The sequence below is a fragment of the Maylandia zebra genome, linkage group LG6, assembly GCF_041146795.1.
Source record: "Maylandia zebra isolate NMK-2024a linkage group LG6, Mzebra_GT3a, whole genome shotgun sequence".
NCBI lineage: Eukaryota > Metazoa > Chordata > Actinopteri > Cichliformes > Cichlidae > Maylandia > Maylandia zebra.
In genome coordinates, this window is record NC_135172.1 from 22869350 (window position 1) to 22892171 (window position 22822).

General features: G+C 38.5%; 4 protein-coding genes across 8 annotated transcripts; 3 read left to right on the plus strand and 1 right to left on the minus strand.

Annotated features, from left to right (window-relative positions):
• Window positions 1-703: 703 nt before the first annotated feature.
• scpp1 (secretory calcium-binding phosphoprotein 1) lies at window positions 704-3712 on the minus strand. 2 transcript variants are annotated; one of them, XM_076884875.1, is made up of 9 exons: window positions 3555-3712; window positions 3239-3293; window positions 2808-2855; window positions 2183-2236; window positions 2041-2067; window positions 1845-1930; window positions 1601-1634; window positions 1457-1516; window positions 704-1357 (listed from the first exon to the last, which is right to left on the minus strand). In XM_076884875.1, the coding sequence occupies exons 2-9, from the start codon at window positions 3290-3292 to the stop codon at window positions 923-925; spliced, it is 798 nt and encodes a 265-aa protein (XP_076740990.1). In that variant the 5' UTR covers window position 3293; window positions 3555-3712; the 3' UTR covers window positions 704-922. The 2 variants fall into 2 exon arrangements, with proteins under 2 accessions (XP_076740990.1, XP_004549570.2); XM_004549513.3 differs by having other exon boundaries at window positions 1601-1633; window positions 1832-1930; window positions 3555-3711.
• A 3230-nt stretch (window positions 3713-6942) lies between these two features.
• sparcl1 (SPARC-like 1) lies at window positions 6943-15500 on the plus strand. The gene is made up of 11 exons (XM_004549515.5): window positions 6943-7085; window positions 8088-8143; window positions 8257-8322; window positions 8425-9462; window positions 10151-10259; window positions 10967-11088; window positions 11570-11690; window positions 11793-11929; window positions 12017-12165; window positions 13391-13539; window positions 13799-15500. Exons 1-11 carry the CDS (start codon window positions 6965-6967, stop codon window positions 13825-13827), a joined length of 2097 nt encoding a protein of 698 aa, XP_004549572.3. The 5' UTR covers window positions 6943-6964; the 3' UTR covers window positions 13828-15500.
• A 1640-nt stretch (window positions 15501-17140) lies between these two features.
• On the plus strand, window positions 17141-18590 carry scpp9 (secretory calcium-binding phosphoprotein 9). 2 transcript variants are annotated; one of them, XM_076884878.1, is made up of 8 exons: window positions 17141-17281; window positions 17365-17379; window positions 17469-17651; window positions 17745-17828; window positions 17910-17975; window positions 18049-18114; window positions 18201-18251; window positions 18361-18590. In XM_076884878.1, exons 1-8 carry the CDS (start codon window positions 17237-17239, stop codon window positions 18418-18420), a joined length of 570 nt encoding a protein of 189 aa, XP_076740993.1. In that variant the 5' UTR covers window positions 17141-17236; the 3' UTR covers window positions 18421-18590. The 2 variants fall into 2 exon arrangements, with proteins under 2 accessions (XP_076740993.1, XP_076740994.1); XM_076884879.1 differs by having other exon boundaries at window positions 17142-17281; window positions 17472-17651.
• Window positions 18591-19893: 1303 nt separating this feature from the next.
• odam (odontogenic, ameloblast associated) lies at window positions 19894-22822 on the plus strand. Of its 3 annotated transcripts, none has more exons than XM_076884877.1 (10): window positions 19894-20000; window positions 20103-20168; window positions 20256-20291; window positions 20379-20426; window positions 20562-20825; window positions 20955-21011; window positions 21103-21225; window positions 22285-22314; window positions 22421-22504; window positions 22647-22822. In XM_076884877.1, exons 2-10 carry the CDS (start codon window positions 20109-20111, stop codon window positions 22680-22682), a joined length of 738 nt encoding a protein of 245 aa, XP_076740992.1. In that variant the 5' UTR covers window positions 19894-20000; window positions 20103-20108; the 3' UTR covers window positions 22683-22822. The 3 variants fall into 3 exon arrangements, with proteins under 3 accessions (XP_076740992.1, XP_076740991.1, XP_004549573.1); XM_076884876.1 differs by having other exon boundaries at window positions 19895-20000; window positions 22282-22314; XM_004549516.2 differs by having other exon boundaries at window positions 19895-20000; window positions 20577-20825; window positions 22282-22314.

Below are 22822 nucleotides of genomic sequence, written 5' to 3' on the forward strand. Positions count from 1 at the left end.
AAGGTACCATCTGTGCAGTCTGCAATTCTGTTGAAGAAAGATGTTGAATCTATTTAATTATTGTAGAAAAATAATTGATTTCTGTGCATTTGTTTTACACTTGCATTAAATTAAAGTTGATTACATCGATTAAGGGCGGGGGGTGGGGGGTGGTTCCCTAATGTTTTTGCTGGGAGTTGGCAACCCTATTAGTTAGGTAGGTAAGTACTTTAAAATACCAGAATAGGGAGGATGGTGTAGGTTAAAATTTATTAGATTGATCTGTGTTGCTGAACTATAAAATGTTTTGGGTGGAGTGTATTCTTTGCATACAGGTATAACAGAATAGCTTCAGTCTCATTTTTTAAAACTTGAGTATGAACTTATACAAAATGCAGCAAGATATTTATAAAAAACAATTTTATTGATTACAAAATATGCTATATCGGATTCATATTGGTATCGGCAGATATCCAAATTTATGATATCGGAATCGGTATCGGACATTAAAAAGTGGTATCGTGCCATCTCTAGTAATTTTAAAAGCTACATAATGTGCATGCAAAATATGAATTTGCAAGGCAGTTATTATATGTATTTTACTATAATTTTCTAAATATTTTAAAAAGTAGAGAGTACAGTTTTATGTATTGGCCTGTTATAAAATTGCATGATGGATAAATCCTTGATTAAAATGGTATGCCAACACACCACAAGCCCCAAATCCATGATTATATTATTTATTTATTATTATAAAAACAAAGTAAACACTTGGGATAATATCACCTCGATAATTTTCACACAAAAATCAGCTGCATGTAGCATTATGTCATTATAAACATAAAGCAATCTATAAAACAAAATCTATCATCCTGAAGTGTTCAGGCTAGTCATAGTGCTAGAGTTCATAGAGGGAAATGAGAGGCTGCACAAGAGCATGTCATCATCTTCGCAGCATTAACTCCCTGTCATCCTCATCTGGCACCATCAGATTATCCACTGAGAAATGAGCATCATCTCCTACACTCTGGAAGAAACGCTCCTCACTTTCGCAGCTCTGAGTGCCATTCACACAGTCCCTGGCTTTCAGTTGTTTCAGCTCGGTGCTGTCGCTGGCATTGCTGTCCTCTGTACTCATGCTGGTGTCACTGCTGTTGCTGCTGTCTTTGGTCTCGTTGCTCTCGTTGCTCTCACTGCTGGAGCTGCTGGAGCTGTCTTTGCTTTCATTGCTGTCATTGGTGGCAGTTGTGGTTTCTATGCTGTCACTGGTGCTGTCACTGCTGTCTGTGGGGTTCACCAGCAGGTTTGTGTCGGGCAGCTCATTGCTGTCCTCTGCGCTAAGGGCTTTCACTGTATTTGTAAACACTCGCACCCAGCTCTAAAGCGGTGAATAAAGAGAGCACTGTGTTAACTAACTGTAACCTCTACTTAAGCAGGTTAAATGAAATAATTTGATAACGTAAAAGATTTATCGCACCTTTCTGACATTCTCTTCACTGCCCATACTATCATCTTTGGTGTCAAGCATGGAGTCCATCTGTGGAACAGAGGTGAAGAAACTGTGTAATTCTGTACTACACATAATACACTAAGTAAAAGAAGTTGTTTTACTTCATCTTACCTCATCCGACTGACTGTCACTCTCTTCTGAAGTCTGTTTGTGGAAATGAAACCCATTTAAGGATGCAAATATCAGATTTATTCCAGGTTTATTCATTTGTATCATCTGATATCCAAGGTTACACCCAGAAATCCTAACAATTTGCTAATGCTTTAAAGATTATGAAATGGAAATAGCAACCTTGTTGAAGGATAACAGTAAAATATTACATGGATTGCTAATAGGACCCACCGTGTCCTCTGATGTGTCCTCTGATGTGTCCTCTGAAGTGTCCTCTGATGTGTCCTCCAATGTGTTGTCTGTGGATTCTAATGATTCTGACTCTGAGCTCTGTATAAAAAAAAAAAAACAGAGACATTTTCAGTAAACAGAAAAATGATTTTGATCTGTGTGTTAGGATGAAGGTTTTCTGAAGACATTTCAGAACCAAAATAACTCACCTGATTTGAGGTGTTTTCCTCTGTGCTCTGCAACACAGACAGGAACAAAGAGTCATGTGGATGAAACTCAGCAATCAAATGTGATGGAAAGAGTCAGGAAAAATAACCATTTACTCATTACTGAAATAAATGTACACATTACCTGAAGCTCTGAGGTGTCATTTTCAGACGATTGTGAAACAGACACACTTTCAGTCTGGGTAAACAAAACAAAGTAAGCACAGAGAAAAATGTATTTTAATTATATGCTTTAACTGCCGCATCAACAATCATCATTCATTTAGATTTCATTCTTGTCAACCCTTGCTTGGGCAAGCTATTACTGCCGGAATGGAAGCAGACATAAAGTATAGTAAACAATAGTTTCTGAAATGGGAATCATCTTGAGGTCTAGAGAGACTTCCAGTACCCACGCCCATTGTTAGCTTTTCCTGCTGACTGTCTTCAAGGAATTCAGCTTTACTGCAGGCAGACTATATAGTTTAGTAGTTTATGTATAGTTCCTGAAATATACTCAAACGTACAGAAGCTCAAATATATGAAAAGAAAATCATTGCCAAATTTAAACTTGCTAATTTAAACATCTATAAATAAAAACAAAACTTGAAATTTTAAATTATTAAGTTAAACTTTGAATTATTATGGAATTATTTGCTTTCTTTTTTCTCTCTCTTTCCTAGTACCAGAAACAAGGTCTAATACAACTGTGATTTAGCATTTGGGAAAAAATATTAAAAAATGATTTGTGTTTTGAAAATGCTACTTACTGAGTTTGATGCAACCTCGCTTGATACTGAAACAACAGTGTGTAAAATCTGTCAGAATGAAAATGGAACAGATGGTTATTTAATGGACACTTTATTATTATTATTATTATTATTATTATTATTATTATTATTATTATTATTATTTCTAAAAATACATATGGTTATGACATGCTTTAGTTCCATGTCACCTGTTATTTTACTAATAGCAAGTAATATTATGCTTATTTGTACCTAGTATTATTATTTTTTTTGTTGTAACTGTGTCCTTGAACCCAGTAATACTTTCAAATAAACAAAAATACACAGCATGGAAGATGGGAGAATATTTCGTCTATCTGAAAGTTATGTAAAAAAAAAAATTACGGTGAAAAAATCTTTCAAAATTGAGACCTTTTTAATAATTGATTTTTGTTTTCTGCTTTCATACTCACCGGGTTGGAAAAGACTGCTCCAATCAGGCAAAATGTAATGATGGGAACCTTCATTCTGTAAAAAAAAAAAAAAAAAAAGTATGTAATTATTATTCTCATTAAGTTCAGTTCAGTGTAAGAGTAACTACTATGGTGCATTAGCAAAAGAAACTCCCCCCAAAATAGGGTCACATCCATTTGCTCTTGGGTTTAAACTTCTAGATGTTAAGTTACTACAAACCAAACTGACAATTCAAAACTTTCAAAGTTGTGATCACTAAAGTAAGAGTTGTGATCAAAAGTAATAATAATAATACTACATAATCATTTACTCTACCTCAGTTTCAGAGATAATAAAAAAAGATGCAGCTGGTGCTCCTCGTTTAGTCTATAAGGCAGCAAACAGGAGAATCCAGAGTCTGTCCTGAACCTCGAATGGAAGCTTGCAGTTGAAGTAAAATCACGATGTGTGGATATGCTGGAGGGAACTCCCAGGACTACTGTATATAAGTATTCTCATTTAAGGTGATTGCATCACTTCCTTCCGGATGTGTCTTTTTTGTCGTCATGCGAAGGTGTATTTGTTCCGGAGAGGGAGTTCAGAAAACACACAGTGGCGTGATGATGATTGTACACACACACACACACATAGATACTGTGTGCTCTTTTATCCAGTCACAAAATTTCCTACACCCCCTCTCACGTCTTTAGTGAAATATAATTTAGCTCGCTAAACTATAGGGTTTGTGGCCTGTTGAAAAAATAAACTCACCCACTCAGAGAGGAAAAGAGGGCTAGACAGTTTCATGCTTGTTTCCGGTGAAACTTTTTTTTCTTTTCCTTTTCCCCTCCTTCCCTTTCTATTTGGAATTTTGTTTTTGTCAGATGATGGATTACATGGAACAGGTTACAAGTAGTACAAGTGCGAGGGCTATAAAGTTTTCAATATAAGGTTGGTTTAAATTGAGAAAATTAAACACTGCCTTTTATAAAAACTTCACATAAATGGATTAACTTCAGATACACACACACGCCCACACATATACACGCACACTGTGACAAAGTACAATATTAATTCAGTCTATTAAAACAAAAACAAACCATATTTTGCCTTCACTGCTAAACGATGTTATTGGAAATTGTGTTTTTGGAACATTAAGCATGTACAGTATGTACAAGTAAAGGCTTCTATATATATTTCCATCCTGTGGTATATAATCGCTTCCTGGATATACTTATATGGCCAGGCCCAAAATAAGCTTACAGAATTCCTTGTTTAACCTCACTTTGGATTTCAGCTAAGCAAAAGAAACCTGTAATTAGACTGAATGTTCACCAGTCCAGCGCTCTCCACCAAAACCACAGGGTAGGAGTGGAGGAGGAGATGATTGATGCTTGTTGTGATACGCAGACAGTCAACAGTGTCTGCACGTTCACCTTAACGTTACTTAAGGTTTAATAATGTAATTATCTTTGTCAGACAGGCGTTGGATGCATCTGTGGTATTAATATTCTTAATGAAACTAGGCATTTGTCAGACTGGTGCATCACCAGTGTGATCCTTGAGAATGCGTGCAGTGTAATCATTTTCTTCTATTTTTTTTTTGCCTAAATATGTTTGAATTAGTTGCTAATTAAGGGAAAACAATACAAGTTAGTGATGAATAGTGAAATATGATTTTACTAAAAACAACACCATGATTGATGCCACATCGTGTATTTTTTTTACTCTGCATTGTATAAAATAAGATAGCATATTTCCATCAATGCCTTGTGGAATTGACTGATTGATTTACAACATTGTGTAATATAAATCAAAGCTTGTACTTCCCAGCTTTGATGAACAGTGTTACAAAGCAGTGTATTTTTTCAATCAAGAGGCTTGTGTTTAAAGCTGGTGTGTTGATTCTTTGAATATCAATCAATTAAGGTAAAACGGCAGTTTTTGAGCGATTTTGTCATGTCCTTGCTACTCTCATCATTTACCCTCATTATACTGCAGTTTCTTAGCCGCTTTAAGAGTACAGACTTTAGTTTTTGTGACATCTAGTGGCCAAAAGTATGTATTGTTTCTGTCCTAAAACAATGTGGTCATTTTGGTTTGGACTGGGTTCATTCTGCCATAAACAACCTGCCCATAGTACTTTTTCAAATTTTCACAAACAACAGTAACCAGAAATTATGTTCATTATGAGGCTTATCCATCCATTATCAGGGGTACATTTTTTGTTACACTTATACTTGTTTGTTAAATAATCCAATTGTTTCCACAGCATACCCAAAAGTGTGCAAAATCCATTCAATAGAAAGCACAATGAATGCTCCAATAATTGCTGAAATATTCAACTGAAAGTAAACATTTGATTTGATTTACATCTATATAAATAAAATTGAATTCATTATTTTTATAGCGGTGTAATACACAAAAATGTGTCAACGAAGAAATACTACACATCTGAACAAGCGTGTTTGTTTATTGCAGGGGTGGGGGATTCTAGGCCTCAAGGGCCGGTGTCCTGCAGGTTTTAGATATCACCCTGGGTCAAGACACCTGAATCAAATGATTAATTTATTACCAGGCCTCTGGAGAACTTTAAGACATGCTGAGGAGGTCATTTAGCCGTTTAAATCAGCTGTGTTGGATCAAGGACACATCTAAAACCTGCAGGTCATCGGCCCTCAAGGCCTGGAGTTCCCCACCCCTGGTTAATTGAGTCTATTCACCAGGGATTTGAGGTTTTCTGTCTAACTGATATGGAAATCTGAAGTTTGAGTTTGATAATGAGTTTTCTGTTGGCTGATGTCATCAAGGATGAATACAGCTGACAAACAAAGAAACATTACTGACAGGACACATATGAATATGAAGCCCTTCTCTCAGGATCAGCATCATGCCAAGCCCTGTACTGGTGCTGCTTTTCAGTAGATGATAAAATCATTGCAAAAACAGAGTCTGTACAATTCTAAAAAGCTTTAAAGTCAATATTTGGTTTGACCCTCTTTATTCCTCAAAAGAGCCTAAACTCTCTTAGACAACCTTTCTTGTCATTTCTTTAAGCAGTCTTTGGGAATAGTACTCCAGGCTTCATGAAGAACATTCAAAGCTCTTTATTTGATGTTGGCTGCCTTTTGTTCTGTTCTCTGTCAGGATGAGCTCACACTGCTTCAGTAATGTTGAGGTCTGGGTTCTGGGGAGAACAATCCATATGTCCAGTGTTCTACAGCATGTTTTTCTATACAGATATGCTTTTACTGCAGTAGTGCTTTTGGGATCATTTGCTGACAAATGAACCAGATTGTACTGGATGGTAGATCAAAAATCTGACAGCACTTTTCTGTGCTTGTAAATAAATAAATTTTTACAAGATCTCCAACACCACTGGCTGAAATGCTGCCCAAACCATAACAGAGTAGTGTTTAACAGATGGCTGTCGACTCTGTTGCCCACTCTCCTGAACTCCTCTATACATGCATGCAAATTATCTTCAGTAACAAAAATGAAACCTGTCAAAATCTGTTATGAACCCTGGAGCGTTCTTTTTTAAACTTATTTTCATTTTTTGGGAAACAGACACGCTATTTTTTTTTTTTGAAGTATATCGCCCAACAGAAGCTCAGTGTGGGAGTGGGATCCCTTTGTCCGCCTCTCTCTTTATCTCTGTTTCCCAAAGGCCCTCCCAAAGTTAGCAGTGGCATCCTAAACCCTGGAAAAAAAAAACTGTATGTGTGTGTGTGTGTGTGTGTTGAATGCTTAGTTTGTGTGGACAGACTGTGCACTGTCTTGAATACAAAAGGACATCTTCACAGGTTCAGCACAGGCACGCTGCTGTTTTTGCGGGATACTTTTTCTTGCGACTGCCAGCCTCAGGTAAAATCCTAATTTCTGTGACACACAGAGTTTCATTTCTCATTTATTTTACCTTTATTTATACAGTTAGTTCTACTGAGGCTCAATGTCTTCTTTACAAGACAGACCCGTTTCAGACACACATATTGAAATTACAGCAATAAAAGAACCGATAAAATAGCTGGAATTAATAGTGCTTTGCAACTCCATTTATATATAGCAAAACAGTAATGTGCGTTTGACATTCATCTTGTTCACTAACTAGTTACTGCATTTAAACTATTGCTTGCTTTATGTGCGACTGCTGGCTTGATTACTTAGGGCCACAGCTTTATGCTGGTGAGCTATTGATGGCGATGCTTTGATACTTTTGCAGAAAGTGGTAGCACTATTTAATATGTGCTCCATATTTGGAAGTACTAATTTGGTGCATATAATTTAGAGAAATATCATATCTAAATGTTTTTTATAATGTCTATTAATTTTTATTAAAGATGGAGCAATCATGTAATAGAGTAGTTATAATAGTGTCTTTGGTAACTTTTAAATTATTCAAAGTATAAAGACTAATTTATCGCTTTGGTGTGTACACCTTCTCCCCAGCATTACTTTCACATCTCAGAACTGTGCTGAGAGCTATTTTACCAGACAGACCCATTAATATCTTTGTCGTTGGGCTCCAGACACACAAAAAGTTTGTGGACTTAGTCAAATTTTTCCAGTCTGGTAGCTTCTGGTGTTTACTTTAGCTCCGAATGTGACTTTTGAGAGCGAGGTGCATATCAGAGGCCTGTAACCTTGGCGATAGTTGTTTCCACTTTGAAAGATGTGCCAAGTTCACATCTTTGTTGTGAAAAAGCCAGAGTAGAATGTATTGATAGCTTATGAACAGCTTTTTAGCCTTTAGTGTAATATTTTTCTGAAATATTCAATTCTGTAGTGGTTTCAAAATCTAAAAACTTACATGTTATCCATTTTTAGACAATTTATCCAAGGTTTAAATGATTCACTTTGATCTTACAGGTATGAAGGCCTGCTTAGTATTCCTTTGCTTACTGGCAGCAACATTTGCTCTGTCTGTGAGTAGTAAAGATATTCTTCTTCATAAATCAATGAGTAAAAATGATCAAAGACAATATGATAATGTGTTCACCATACAATAAATATTACAGATGTTTCTTATTATCTTCAGGTGAAAAGTAAACCTCATGGAAAACATCATGGGTTGCATAAGAGTTTGCACACAACCAAAGAAAAGGTAGAGTAACATCTTCTTCATCTAGAGTTTTAAATTCTAATACTAAATGTATCGTGTCATTTTATACAGTCGATAAATATTTTTCCTTTTCTCCTGCTTCAGGATGCTATCACAGTGGAAGCCAATAAGCCAAAGATCTTACCCACTCTAGTCACATTTGAGGCCAGCAGCCAGGAGCAGGAAGACGAGGAACTGAGTTCCGAAGACAACGCTAACAAGGAAGATGGAGAGAGGGCTGAAAAGCGAGAGAAAAGCACTGCAGTTCTGTTGAGTGAAGAAGAACTGGTAGACCTCCTGACGAAAGAGGCTGAAGAGGAAGATGAAGCTGAAGTAAGAGAGCTGGAGGAGGAAGAAGTAGAAGCTGACAAAGCCAAGGTTGAGTCTAGCGAGGTGGTTGAGGTTGCTGAGGATCAGGAGAAGTTGGATGAGAATTCAGAGACAAAGAAACATTTGCTGGATGAGGAAGAAGTGAAAGAAGACAGTGTGGAGGATGTGATAGAGGAGAAGGTGCAGAAGATGACTCATTCAGAAAGGAAGGAAGAGCCTACTGAAGCACTGCTAGAGGAAGATGGCAGCACAGAATCAGTGATTCCAGTCAATCTGGACTATGCTGCTGATAGTAGCCTCCTACAACCTCTACAGACTGCGTCAGCTAACGACAAAATCCACTCTGATGACACCAAGCCTACTTCAAAAACAGACATCAGAGAGAAAGAAACCAGTGGGAAAGAAATGGCCAATATCGCTGATGACTATGAACCTGGCATGCAAAACACAGAGGCAGCACACAGCGAGGAGGTGTCTGATCAGACACAGGACAAAGATTCCTCAGACCAAGACGTAAGCGCCAAGAAAGAACCTGAAGCAAATGTGGATCATCCAGAACCAAAGGACGATGCAGAGCTTGAATTGAGAGCCACTCTATCTGGAAAGGAGGAAGAGAAGAGTAAGAATGTGGGTGCAAGTCACACTAAGGCAAAAACGAGGAAGCAAAAGAAAAACCAAACGTCAAGGAAGCACTCTCCGGACAGGGAGGAAACACAACCCGGACAAGAAGAGGGCCGACAGGATCCTGAGTCTGAGAGCAGCAGCACTGACAATACAGACCAAAAGACAAAGAGGAGAAGGGCAGGAAAATGGGTAATGCTTATATTACCTATATTTTCTTTCGTTACAGTAGATTATCATTATTATTATTTTGGCCGTTCAGGCATCATTGGATAAAGATAGAAAGACAGGAAAGCAGGGAAAGAGAAAGAGAGGAAGACAAGTTTAGACTCAAACCCTCTTGGTGGCATTTTAAAATCAGCCCACAGTGAAAATGTTTTAAGAACTGATAGTTAAAATTAATCATTGAGTTTAAGCTGGAGTAATTTCCTTGGTAAGGAGGTAACAGAGGACATAATCTGCCCTGCACACTGCATCTACAAATCACCTGTGTATATCTTGAAGTGGTTAAAGGAGATACATCTCCCTGTCAGTGGGCTTTTTTTCATTTGTGAAACTGACCCAGCTAATTAGCCTGCTAGACATCAGTGCAGTGCAAGTAAAAAAAAGATTTCACTTGCAAGTTTAAGGCTTTTAAAGCTCTCTGCAAGTTTACGGCTAACCTTTGACAGCATTGGCAACATTTAGCAGCACTAATCAGCCCAAAGTTTACAAAAAAGCTGATATTGCAGTTTTCATTGGGGCAACTTGACCTTTGTTTTTTCTCTTTCTATAGTACCTTCACGTTATTACTAATATTATTAGTACTAGAAGGAGGAAAAGGAGAAGGATTTTATACATGCATGAGTCTGCCTTTACACGTCTTTTTGTACTTTCCCAGGGTCCTTTAGTTGGTGTGAATCCGGTGCAGATAAGAGCCGCAGCCGAACTGTACCCAAGGTCCAGGCCCTCTCTTGGCGGAGACATACAACTCCCAGAAACCCCTACTGGTTATTTTTTTTCTGTTGATTGTTTCTGTTGAAGGCTTCCTCCTTAGCCTTCTGTGACATGATTACTGGTATTTCTAGGTCCATTAATAATAAAGCCAGATACTTTCTGTAAGTTGACAGTTATGTAAGCAAAAGATGATATGATATTTTATCTTTATCATGATAAGATAAAGATAAAAGGAATTATCAACATCTCTAATTTAACACAAGACTAGAAATAAATGTAAATAATACAGGCTGGTGAAAGGCTCCACTTCAAGGAAGTTTAACATTGTTTTAAATTTAACGTTATCGTTCATATAACGTGTTATTCTTACAGTATAGAACTGCTGAGTGTCTGGTCAGCAGCAGCATTCACTATATACTGACTAATACACCATCCGAATAGTCTCACATGGGGAATCTGCTGACTGAATCATTTTGCTTAAACTTCCGCATGAATAGTGCCTCTCTGCTTCACAGTCACTACCAAAACACAGCTCTGCAGGCTTAAAAGTGAATAAGAGAGATCAAGTCGAATTTAATCGCTATACCAACTCTATACTAAAGGAATGTAGAGGATGATGTGAGCTTATTGTAGCGTACTGGGCTCTATTGCAAGACAAACTTTAAAACAAGCTAGGAAAATAAGTAATTTATCTCACTGTTTCTAGAAATCAGGTGAAATATGGGTCAGAGATCCAACCGCTGTTTGTGTTTTCTTAAAGATCCATGTGAAAACTTCCGCTGCAAACGTGGAAAAACATGCAAACTTGATGCGGACAATAAGCCAGGGTGTGTGTGTCAAGAACCGTCAGAGTGCCCTCCCAGTGTGAATGAGTTTGACTATGTAAGTATGTTGATGCCTATAAAAGAAATGTCACACTTACATATTGTTATTCATTTATGCTCATACGTTTTATGTGATGCTCTGTGGTTGTGACACACTTGTCTGCAGCAGCCTTGTGAAGCTTTCATATTGTTTATTGAGGAGAAAAAGGAAAAAGTACAGATGTCATTGTGGGCATTTTGACTTAATTGAAAGACAAAGCAGAGAACACTTTTGTTTTAATATTAGCTCTAACTACCCTGCCTGTTATGGTGAGCCAGCAGGTATTCTTTTCATATTATTTGACCCAGATTGCTTTTTGTGAGAAGGTCAAGGGTCTGATAGTAGGCTGAAGGTGAGCTGTAAGCCACAAATATGGAATTTTATCTTTGTATTGTGTCTTCCTTTCCTCACAAGTCCTGCCTGCATAAACTCTTCGAGGACAGTGGCTAAAAGTTGATCTTCTCTCTTCATTTATTTAAACACTTTTGTTTTTGTTTAGGTTTGTGGGACAGACAACAAAACGTATGACACATCATGTGAACTCTTTGCTACTAAATGCAACTTAGAGGGCACTAAGAAAGGACACAGACTTCACCTAGACTACACTGGGCCATGCAAATGTGAGACTGTATTTAAACACTGTACAAACTGTATAATTTAGTATGGTGAAGAAAGAACTAATTAAAACATCTGATGCTTTTTTTCTGTCCTCTCTGTCTCAGTGATACCTCCATGTGTGGACAATGAGCGGGTGCAGTTTCCTCTACGAATGAGAGATTGGCTCAAAAACGTGCTGCTCCAGCTCTACGAACATGACTCCATAACTCCTGGCTTCCTCACTCCTAAACAGCGTTTCAGAGTAAGGCTTACTACTCCAACAGCTCTTTACAACTACTGTGTTTAAGTGACTGAAACCAGCCAAAGTGTGGTCTCCTGTATTCTTCAGGTGAAGAAAATCTTTGAGAGTGAGAGGCGCCTTCATGCAGGCAATCACTCTGTTGAGCTTCTCGCACAGGACTTTGAGAAGAACTATAACATGTACATCTACCCAGTACACTGGCAGTTTGCTCAGCTGGACCAGCACCCATCTGATAGGTACATTTTTATACACTGGTTTTGCATATAGTATCTTCTTTAAAAAAAAGCTAGCTAGTTAGGGGAGTTATTGGTTATAGAACAATATGGAAAGATATATATGTCACAGATGACTGACAGACTGTAAAAAACACATCCTTAATCACAAAGTTATAAGAAGACGCTTCTTTTGGCTGCTCCCTTTTCACACGGGGTCCCCACAGATAGCACCACTTGATTTGGCAGCTTTTTCCACCAGATACCCTTCCTGTTTCAACACCAAAGGGTATTTGCGCCTCTTCATGGTCTCTAACCAGAGACCTTGAACATGTCAGGTGAATGTGTAAACCCCTACTCCAGGGGTCGGCAACCCTGGGAAGGGTTAACTGATGGCACGACCATAGCTGGACTGGCCAGCGTTTGTTTTCATTCAAAGGCTTTATGGCTTTTCCTATAATACCTGGTGGGCCGGTCTCTAGTCAAAATGCCCGGGCTGTTTTTTTGTCCCAGTCCAGCCCTGGGCACGACACGCAGTGAATTAATCTGAGAAGGTGCATTAAAAAATTAATGGCCGGGCCAGTGGTGCACATCACAAATTAGCTTGCATAGACACATTAGTTGTACTGCTTCTTAATGACGGTATCTTAGCTAACAACCCCAACTACCTGATTCAACTTGTAATTGGCTAAAAATCACTTAGCCTACTGGTGAGAGGGACGTTGCTAGCGGTTAGTTTTTTCAAGCGATGTTGAAATTTCCACATTCCGAAAATTCAAATGCTTCAGGAGCTGCAGCAACTGTTAATATAGAGCGTTATTAAATTTATTGCTAATGCAATTATATGGCACATTGACTTCTGAGGAAAAATTGAATAGGCAAAAATAACTGTAACAAGTAAGCAAAAGCAAATCAAAAGTATTCATATAGCACCTGTCTTGATAAGAATAGCAAAGTGCTTCACAAGAACAATCAACAAACAAAAACCCAACTATTAAAACACATTTTAAAAGCAAGCTTATAAAAATATGTTGTGAGCTGCTCTTTAAAGGTTTCATGCACAGATCTCAAATGTAGTGGTGTCCTTTAGTTTTCAGTCCAGAACAAGGACCAACAAACGATTTTTGGTCTAAAGGCTTCAATGACCTGTAACAACAATAACAATAACTAGTATGTTAGGAAAACACGTAGTCATCCTGCGCACTCTGTTTACTCACAGTGATCAAAAACATTTCTTTTTCCTCTACAGGTTTTTGTCCCACTCAGAGCTGGCCCCTCTCAGGGTCCCCCTGGTGCCAATGGAGCACTGCACCTCTCGCTTCTTTCAGGAGTGCGATGCTGACAAAGACAAACTGGTATCATTTAAGGAGTGGATCACCTGTTTTGATATCAGGAATGGTGAGAGGTTCATCGTTTCTTATATTTGTGAGAAACCTTCCCATAAATGATGTAGTACGTTCATGGTCAAGGCCTATATAATTGCATAGATAGTAGAGGTTTCAGAAATGTGATGCTCCAATCTAAATATATCTTCAAAGATTTAAGATGAAAACCCAGCATCTTGCTCTAAAATATGTTCAGAATTTGATGTTTTCTGGTACTGTTAGTTGATCATTTAAATGCAAACTCTAACTCTTTGTAACTTGTCTCTCTGCAGAGGACATGGATGCCAACCTGCTTTTCTGAGTGTTGTAGCTTGAACATCTGGCTGTTGAAGTTCTGTCTATTCAAAATGATACAGTACACGCTCTGACAAGTACAGATGAAACAAACCCATGCTACCTCCCGCTATAAACAAAGCTTTGTGTAAGGCTAAGCATGGACATTTAAATCACTGATCTGTAATTTAGACTGAGCTGCTAGAACCGTCTATTAGAAGAAAGAAGTAGTTATTTTTTTGCTGGCTGTGTTCAAAATCTTTACTACAATGCATTCCAAACTGGGGCAAAGTTATTGCAGCTTGATGGTAGAAAAAACATTGTGCAGTACACAGTGCCAGGTAGTACCACAATTAGTAGCAGACAATTGCAGATTCCTGTTTGATACTAGCAAATGTAAAATAGCACCTGTATTAGCTAACTTAGTAGCAAATGTGTACATGTTTGTCCTCATATATTATGTTTCCTTACACTGCTAACTAAAGGCAATAAACAGCAAAGAAATTCACAATTTCAGAATATTTCAGTAAACTCTGTTGCTTATTGATGTTTGTGCTGAAATAAAGTCTCCTACAAAAAGACTCTGGTAAATATCATTTCATGTTCTGATATCTTTTCTTCATTCCTTTTCTTTTTTGCGTGTGTTTGTGTTACTTCATGAGATGAATAGCTCTTCAACAATGGTTTTTAAGAATGCAAGTCACTGGTAGATGATTTTGGTTTGCCGCTTGATCCTAAATAATGGCCTGCTGTAAGGCGACAAAGCAAAAAATAACCTGCTGCTTGGTCATGATGATTACGGCATCTCGTTTTTATGAGATAAAGCATTCTGATTGGACCTTTTCTGGTGATCGCCGAGTCTGACGCCTTCTATATAAGTAAAGAAAGAAGCGGCGCTTCACCTGCTGATCATCTGCTGCTTGCACTGAGCTAAAACATGTACTGCATGCTGTGGGTTATCTTTCAGAGCCTGGCCCTCGTGGTGGAGAGTGGTGTGTCTTCAGGGAGTGCTGAGGCACTTGCCAATAGGGGAGTGAAGAACAATGGAGGACCAGGAGCTGCCAATGGTGCAAACGCTGGGGCTCAAAATGGGGTTCCACTGACTGGTCAGCCCTTTGTGGCACAAGTAGTCCAAGTTGGTAATACTTTGTTTATCCAGCCACTTGGGAACCCTGTAGGTCAGGCTCCACCACAACAACTAATTCCAGTTGCAGTTCTCCCACAAGGTGGAGCTTTTCTCATGGGCCAGGCAGGAGGAGCCACCATGAATCTGCAAGGGCCAGGGACGCAGCAAGCTGGAGGTGGGCTGTTTGCAGTGCTGCCACAGAGAAATGTCGGCGGAGGGCCTCAGAGTGTCATGTTGACCCCTGGCCAAGTGCAGCTGATGTCAGCAGTCGGGCAAAATAACCCACAACCCTTGGGCGGTGTTGTTGGTGCTGCAAAGCCGAGCGGCAAGCTGAGGTTTCGACGGTCAGTCGCAGCTCGCCTCAGGAGGACGCAGTCTCCGGTGATGAAGACTACGCCAGCTGAAGATGAGGAAGAATGCTCTGGGGTAGATACTGAGGAGAAGCAAGTGGAATGAGATGAAGCATTTTTCACAGATTCATTGCTAAACACTGATTGTGGTTCTCCTTAATACCTGTTGACACTTTACTGTTGTAGATCACTGTAACTAATGACCAATAAATGATTGAACTCCTATTGCACAAAACAAATCTGTCAAGTCTGTCTTGAACAAAACACTGAATAAATTCAGCAGGGTCATGGGTGTGCCTCCATCTGATGGCTGTTATTTTCATATAAGAGGCTGATAAAAATACACACAGCCTTCTGTTTACAATACACAGCTTCAAGCTACTTCCAGATGGTCTCTCTTGAACATTTGAAAACTATAAATCCGTCACATCAGCATGAAATTCCTGGCACAGCTTGTTTTCTTTTGGAAAAAAAAAACAGTACCTAAAATAATATAAATCAGATGAACAACTGCATTTGCATTAGAGAGAACCTTTTGTCCTTTAAAACTGAAAACAGAAAAAAATAGTTTCTTAATTGTAACTGCATGACAGTGTGTAATTAGCTCCAGACCAAACTTCCACAGAGGGTGTTTACCTGGTCTGCTGTCAGCTGCAGAGTCAGCAAAAGGAAAAACATTCCCAGACGGCTTTGGTATATGACAGAGTAACCATCCAACCAAACAGTAATGTATGTGATGGCTCTGAACATGTGCTCGTGAAACAAGCTATAGGCTTTCTGTTTTCATTTTCTTGTTAAATTTCAGAATTTTATTAATGATTAACTGATTTCCCGAGGGTCACTGTGAGTGAGTGTGTACATTGGTTGAGAGTGTGGCGTGTGGGTGGGCAAATAAAAAGTTTGTCACTGTTATAAAGTCATCACAAATTACAGTAAGGCACCCAGCCATGTCTGAGGCACTTATTTTAACTTTTAATTATAAAACAGCAGCAGGCAACATGCCATTTATACCTCTAGACCTGAATCAAATCACAAGATGCCATTTATGCCCGGGTGTTTTCACAAACATCTTCTCATAAACAGTCTGCATGCAGCTTGACACAGTAAAGGTGAAATGTTCGATTAAATTTAACACTATAACGTATTCTTTTAGATACATGTGGTTCTGATACCTCTACATCATCAGCGTGATTTAAAAAACACAATCCCTAAACCCAAATTTGTACTTCTTTTTGTTTAAAACACATCAACTGTGACCAACAAATTGCACAAAAATGCTGGACGCAGCAAAAAATGATACAAATTAAAACTCATACATGCAAATTGATATTTTATTTCTTTCAAAATAAAAAGAAGGTTCAATAAACACTCTAGTTTAAGAAACAATTAGAATTTTCTGGCAATTATGCTGTTGTTCAGGCTTAATGGGTAAAGCCTGAACACAAACACACACATGCACATATTTTTTACAGTGTGATCTACAAAAGCTCTTGATGACTATGATGTCAGTTGTTTGCCTCTTGTAACCACAACCCACAACATTGACGAGGTCCATGCTGGGTTTAAGTCAGCTTCCAGAAGCCTCTAGAAACCCTTCCCGCGACAATGAATCACTGCGTTATTTTTTTGTGGTCACTCAGCTCTATCAAGAACAATGTCAGTGTGTCAACTGGCTGAAGTTTCTTTGAAAACAGGGACTTTGCTGCATTACATTTCTTTAAATCTTGTATTGTAGAGAAACCATAGATGCCATATTGCAACTTCCCATGACACGCAGGTGACAAATATAGCATGTGAATAAGGCAGTGTTCTCCTCTCTAATTGGCTCATAATAATCTCTTTGACTGATAAAAGGCGTCTTTGAAACAGAGAGTTACTGTCAGCTTTCTGGGCACATAACAGTTGAAGCCAGAGCAAAAACGTACAAGGTCTGTGTGTTTTTACACGATTCAAGGTGCAAAATGAAGCTTTTTCTCTTCGCAGCATTTGTAGCAACCCTCAGCTATGTGAGTAGTCAATCTATCTATCCATCTATCCATATGTGTATATATCTATACTAATGTGTATATCTCATCTAAATTTATTTCAGGTCAATGCAGGCAAGGTAAGTTACAGTCAGACTATGGATGTATGCATACTTTGCACAATAATCGAGATTAGGCCACAGGCAATAAGTCTTTTTCCTGCTCCAAGCAGACTGCAAGGCTGCTGGCAGCTATGAATGCAGGGATGTTGAATGGAGGACTCTTAAATGGAGGACTCTTAAATGGAGGACTCTTAAATGGAGCAAACCCCGGGATGCTGGTTGGTGGTCTGAATCCACCCATTGTTGCTGGCGGTGGAGCAGGCGTTATAGGGCAGCCCCAGTTTGCTCAGGTCAGTCCACTGGATTTAAGTTTGAGCGACAATGTGACTTTTCACCGATATTTTGCAGTGAATCTAAGTAACACTTATTTTTCCTTCTCACAGTTTGTTCCTCGAGTTCCTGCTTTTGTCGTTCCAGCTCAGGTCGGCAATGTGTACCCTTTCCCTGCTGTCCCTGCAGTCAATGCGGTTAGTGAGGCACTTACTGTTGTGGTGTTAACAACACAACTTGTTGCAGGTTTAAGAGCATCATCTGTCTTGCTTCTCTAGTACCAGGTTCCTTTCATGGGAGTACCCCAAATGGCACCAATGAATGCTCCTCAGCAACCTGCGATGGTAATCAACCTTTACCTTCAGTGTGTCAGTGGTTATTGTTTGCAGAAATGTAACATTTCCTGTTTTTGTTTAGGGGAACCCTGCTGGTGCTGCTCCACAGCAGCTTCCAGTTCAGCCTGATCCTCTTGGAAGATTCAGGGTAGGAAACAATGAATCTTTTGTCTCAAAGGCTGTGCAATATGAATGAAAACTACACTGGATAAATGTTGCTCTGTGACTCCACAGCGCCAGATTATAAAAGCGGAAAACACCGTGAAGAGTACTGTGGACACTCAGGTGAGACTGCGCAAAATAAACCATAAAAAGTTTTTTAAAAAGTTACTCACAGTTTGTAAAAACCATATTCTGCTAGAAAAATTACAATTTTTTTCTCTTATTTTCTCAGATTCCTTCTTCCGCTCCTTCTGCATCACCAACAGCAGCACCCTGCAACAAGGATATTTAAGCTGACACCATTACTCTAACATTAGCTTTGAATTGAATCTACAAGAAATATTGAATATTATAACAATAAAAGTAAACTACTGTGATTATTCATAAATTGATTACTTTTGTTAAAGTGGTTTGTTACAGTGTCTTCACTTTCTAATAAAATTAATCATACTCTAAATAAAATTTGTCTTGTATGAGTTTTATGCCATAGACCATCAGTGGATCTGTGCTGCCATCTAAAGGACATATATGTTTCATAAAACTACAACTCTAGATAGATAGTGAAGCGGACATCCATAAAATGTTATCAAAAATAATATAAAATAAGATTTTTTAAAAAGATCAAAAAAACAAAAATGACTACCAACCCACTTGCCACTAATTCCATTGATAAAGATAATACAGATATACTGAAGTCAAGGAGAATGAGTGAACACACATGATACAGCAAACATGATGCAGTTCTGAAGTTCTTTCAAACAGCTCCTCCTACAGCTTTTCAGCTTTACAAACATACAGAGACAGTTATGTCTCTGCACTATCAGCAAATTCCCAGAACTTAGAACACAAGATGTGCTGGTGTGGCATAAAAAAAGTGTTAGTTACTGGCATTATGTACAGGTGCGCATAAAACTGATGATGGTTCAGTTCAAGCAAGCTGCTTCACTTTCAGGATTGTGCAAGTTTGTTCACAGTCACACTGGTGTGACCAAATGAATAAAACGGAGCCATTTGAACCATGCAAATGGATTGGATTGCAATTATGTCGCACTTTAATATAATTCTTTACAAAACAAGTGATATTCACACCCACTTTTATTCTGTGCACACAGAAATGGGTCCATGACGGGAAATTTGGGGTTCTGAATCTTTCCCAAGGACACTTTAACATGTGAGATTGCACCAGGCATATTTGAAGACTTCTTTAACTGTAATAAAATATTAGTGAGCACAATGTATAAATAAATAGGCTGGTATAATGGCTGGTGTAAGCGAAAGCTGGTGAACATAACACTGAGTACACTCAACCATTAGTATAAATGATTCACCAATTAGATGCCAACATCAGACTGAGTGGGATGTGACAAATGTTTGAATATATGCTCAAACTTTCTGCTTTTCTTTTTTTTCTCATGACATGCAAAAGTTCCTTTTGGAATTATAATAATTATGCAATGCAATGTTACATTTTACACAAGCTTTTCTTACTTTAAGAGATCACAGAACCAAAGTGAAGAATGTACACAGTACACCTGGACGCTACAGTGATGACCTCAACATGCAGCTCTGGTGATTTTGTAATTTCTGTATTTGCATAAAGTTTTAAACTGAGATTATTTGGACTCTTTTTAACAACTTGAAACAGAACGTGTCATGGTATTTAGAGACATGACTTACACCTAATTACACACTTACCTGCTCTGTGTTGTGAGTGTCTGAGTCTGTTGCCATGAGAAATGTCTGTCACACTGACCGCATATTGTTTGGATGGGTCGGTGCTGGACTATATCAGCTCAGATGGGAGGAATTTAAACGTGATGCAGAGAAGGTCGGGAGGCAGACGCAGAAAGAGGACACAGAACCATTGGAAAGGTAAGATGAGCTTTTGGTGCTCATTGCTTCTGTGGACATATTCTTTGTGAAATGTATGTGGTTGTATAATGCTCAGCAAACTTTTGTCTGTACACACTGCAGGACATCATGAAGCTGCACACGGCTCTACTGCTGATTTGTCTGTTTAGGACTAGCTTTGCTCTGCCAGTAAGTTATAGCTTTATAGTGTATCTACATAAAGTGCTGTGTTAAACATCACATTTAATGTTTTGACAACTGTCCCTTTGACAATAGGTCCAGATTGGAATTATTGCGAGCAATAGCAATGAGGTAATGAGCTTCTAAAGCCTTTCTATGTGTTGGGCAGCTAAAGAAACAACATTAGTCATAATAATTCTGCTCTTCTTGTATATTCAGATCCTGAGACTGAATGCATTAGCTCTTGCAGCTATGGGACAAGCACAGGTATGCATCGTGCTTATGAGATGCCAATTACCATGCAGCTCTTTGTTGCCTTGACTAACTCTGTGCCTTCTTCAGTAAAATGTTAAAATATCTGCATTAAAAAACAAACAAAAACATTGACGTTGACATGAGCAGACACTCTTTCTGCAGGGCTCTTCAATATTGCCCCAGTTTGTGCTGCAGCAGCAGCAGCCTGAGGTGCTGCTTACCCCACAGGTGGTGAACTTAAACCCTCAAGTGGCAGGCCCTTTTGGTCCACAGGGACCCCAACTACTGGTCCCCAACCAGGGCAACCAGTTTACACCCATGTTTTTCCCCAATGGTCAACAAGAGCAGCTTGGACCTCAACCGGACCCCAACAATCCTAACATTCCTCAGCAGGCACAAAACCCTATGCAGGTAGAATATGGCAGGCTAAAAACACATTTCTGTTTTTATCATTGATTTGTGATGTGATTGGATGTGCTGAAATTTATTTTCAGTCTAAAAATGAGGAATTAACCATTCCTTTTAAACTTTTATTTTCAGTTGTTTCCACAGTTTCAGTATCCATCTTACAGATTTCCTCAGTTTCATAGGCCTCAGGTATGAAATCAAACATCCTGCCCTCTTTGCAAGAGTTAATACATTTATTTACATGCTCAGTGGAGATTTAAATTGTTTCTGTCGTCCACAGGGTTTCCCTTACTTTGTACCAGCTTATGGCTATCCCCAGCAGAGGAATAATGCAAGGCTGCAGCCCAACAACGGTCAGCAGAACCTGGAAAGAACGACACAGAGACCACAGCTCCCTCTGCAGGTCAGACATGATAAATACAAGCTGGAGTACAGAAAGGCACACACTTTTTGTAAAATGATCAAAAACAAACTGAAGGAATCCCATTTTTAAGAAAAATTACATTTTGAGGAATAATATTTTAATAATAATAATTTAATTATTTAATAATAATAATATTTTATTAAAACCAGGAGAAGTTATGTGGTCACAGTTGCTCCATGGCAGTAAGGACAGTAGCGAAAAGGTTAAAGTACCAACAGCATTAAATAATACAATATCTATCTATCTATCTATCTATCTATCTATCTATCTATCTATCTATCTATCTATCTATCTATCTATCTATCTATCTATCTATCTATCTATCTATCTATCTATCTATCTATCTATTTCTCTGGAAAAGGACATGCAGATATTAAGCGTGTACAACGATTGCAGTGTCTACTTGTACTTAAAACATTCTAATGTTTCTACTCTTACTATAAGCATCTTAGGGAAAACTGGACCAACATTTTTACCTGATATAAGACCAAACACATCTTTTCACTCTACTGACTTTGCACAGATGTATTCAGCAAAAACAGCCGCTAGTAAAACAAACCAAAATGATGGAAAATGCTGCTCCAAGCATCTGTACTACTTTGAAGTTTAAGACCTACAGACAATGATGAGTCAAAGGCAAGGCTTGATGATAATAACATAGCTGCAGATGAATCATGACTGTGTGGGTACATCAGCTGTTATGCAATGACTGCTGTCTGGCATACTGACCACACTGTCAGTCTGTCTTAGCAGATAACTGCTGAATTCTTGCCAGTGCAGTGGCACATCAGCACTTCAGTGCTGGGTGACAACTCACACATGTAATTATTTATCAGTGCAACTTATGTAAGTTTATTTTGTTTCATGGCAGAGCTCATTTCCTGCTACTTTTATGAAAATGATGCATATAATTCATGGACAGTTTAATGGGTATTTAAAAAAAATAATGCTGCTACTTAATTACTGCTTATGGCATGTTCTGCTATGACTTTTGAAGCTTGTAATCTAATGTTTATGCTTATCATCTAATTTCAGCAGGCTTCCAAGCCAAAGCCACGGACAGAAGACGTGAGTGTTCTCTGCTATTTATTTCACCTAAATTAAACATTAGAATCAAAAAAAGAAAAAGACATTTTGTTTAACTGCTTCATGTTTGTACTTTGCTCTGTGACAGACATGGCCACTGGGGTCAAAGAAAGAGTCTGCCACAATTCCTCCTGATCCTCGTGGTGATGCATCTGGCCCTGGGGTTGATGAGGTATGATTTTTATACAAGTACAGACCCTTTAAAGGCTTCACATGCACAGGAATTAATGCATGTTGCATATTCATAGAGTCCTTCATTAATGTCATTTAGGAAATTTGATTTTCAGTAATATACCTTTTTCTAATTTCTCTAGGGCCAGGTTAACTTCCCATTCCTGTTTGAGCCTTAGATGTCACAGCCGTAAGATCATTAGGCAACAAATGAGATACTCTGTATTTGGCCACAGCCTGACTGAAACTTGCAGAAATTCTACTGTTTTTTTTCCCAGTGCTTTCATACCATGTTAAATAAAGACGTTTGTCAGATAAA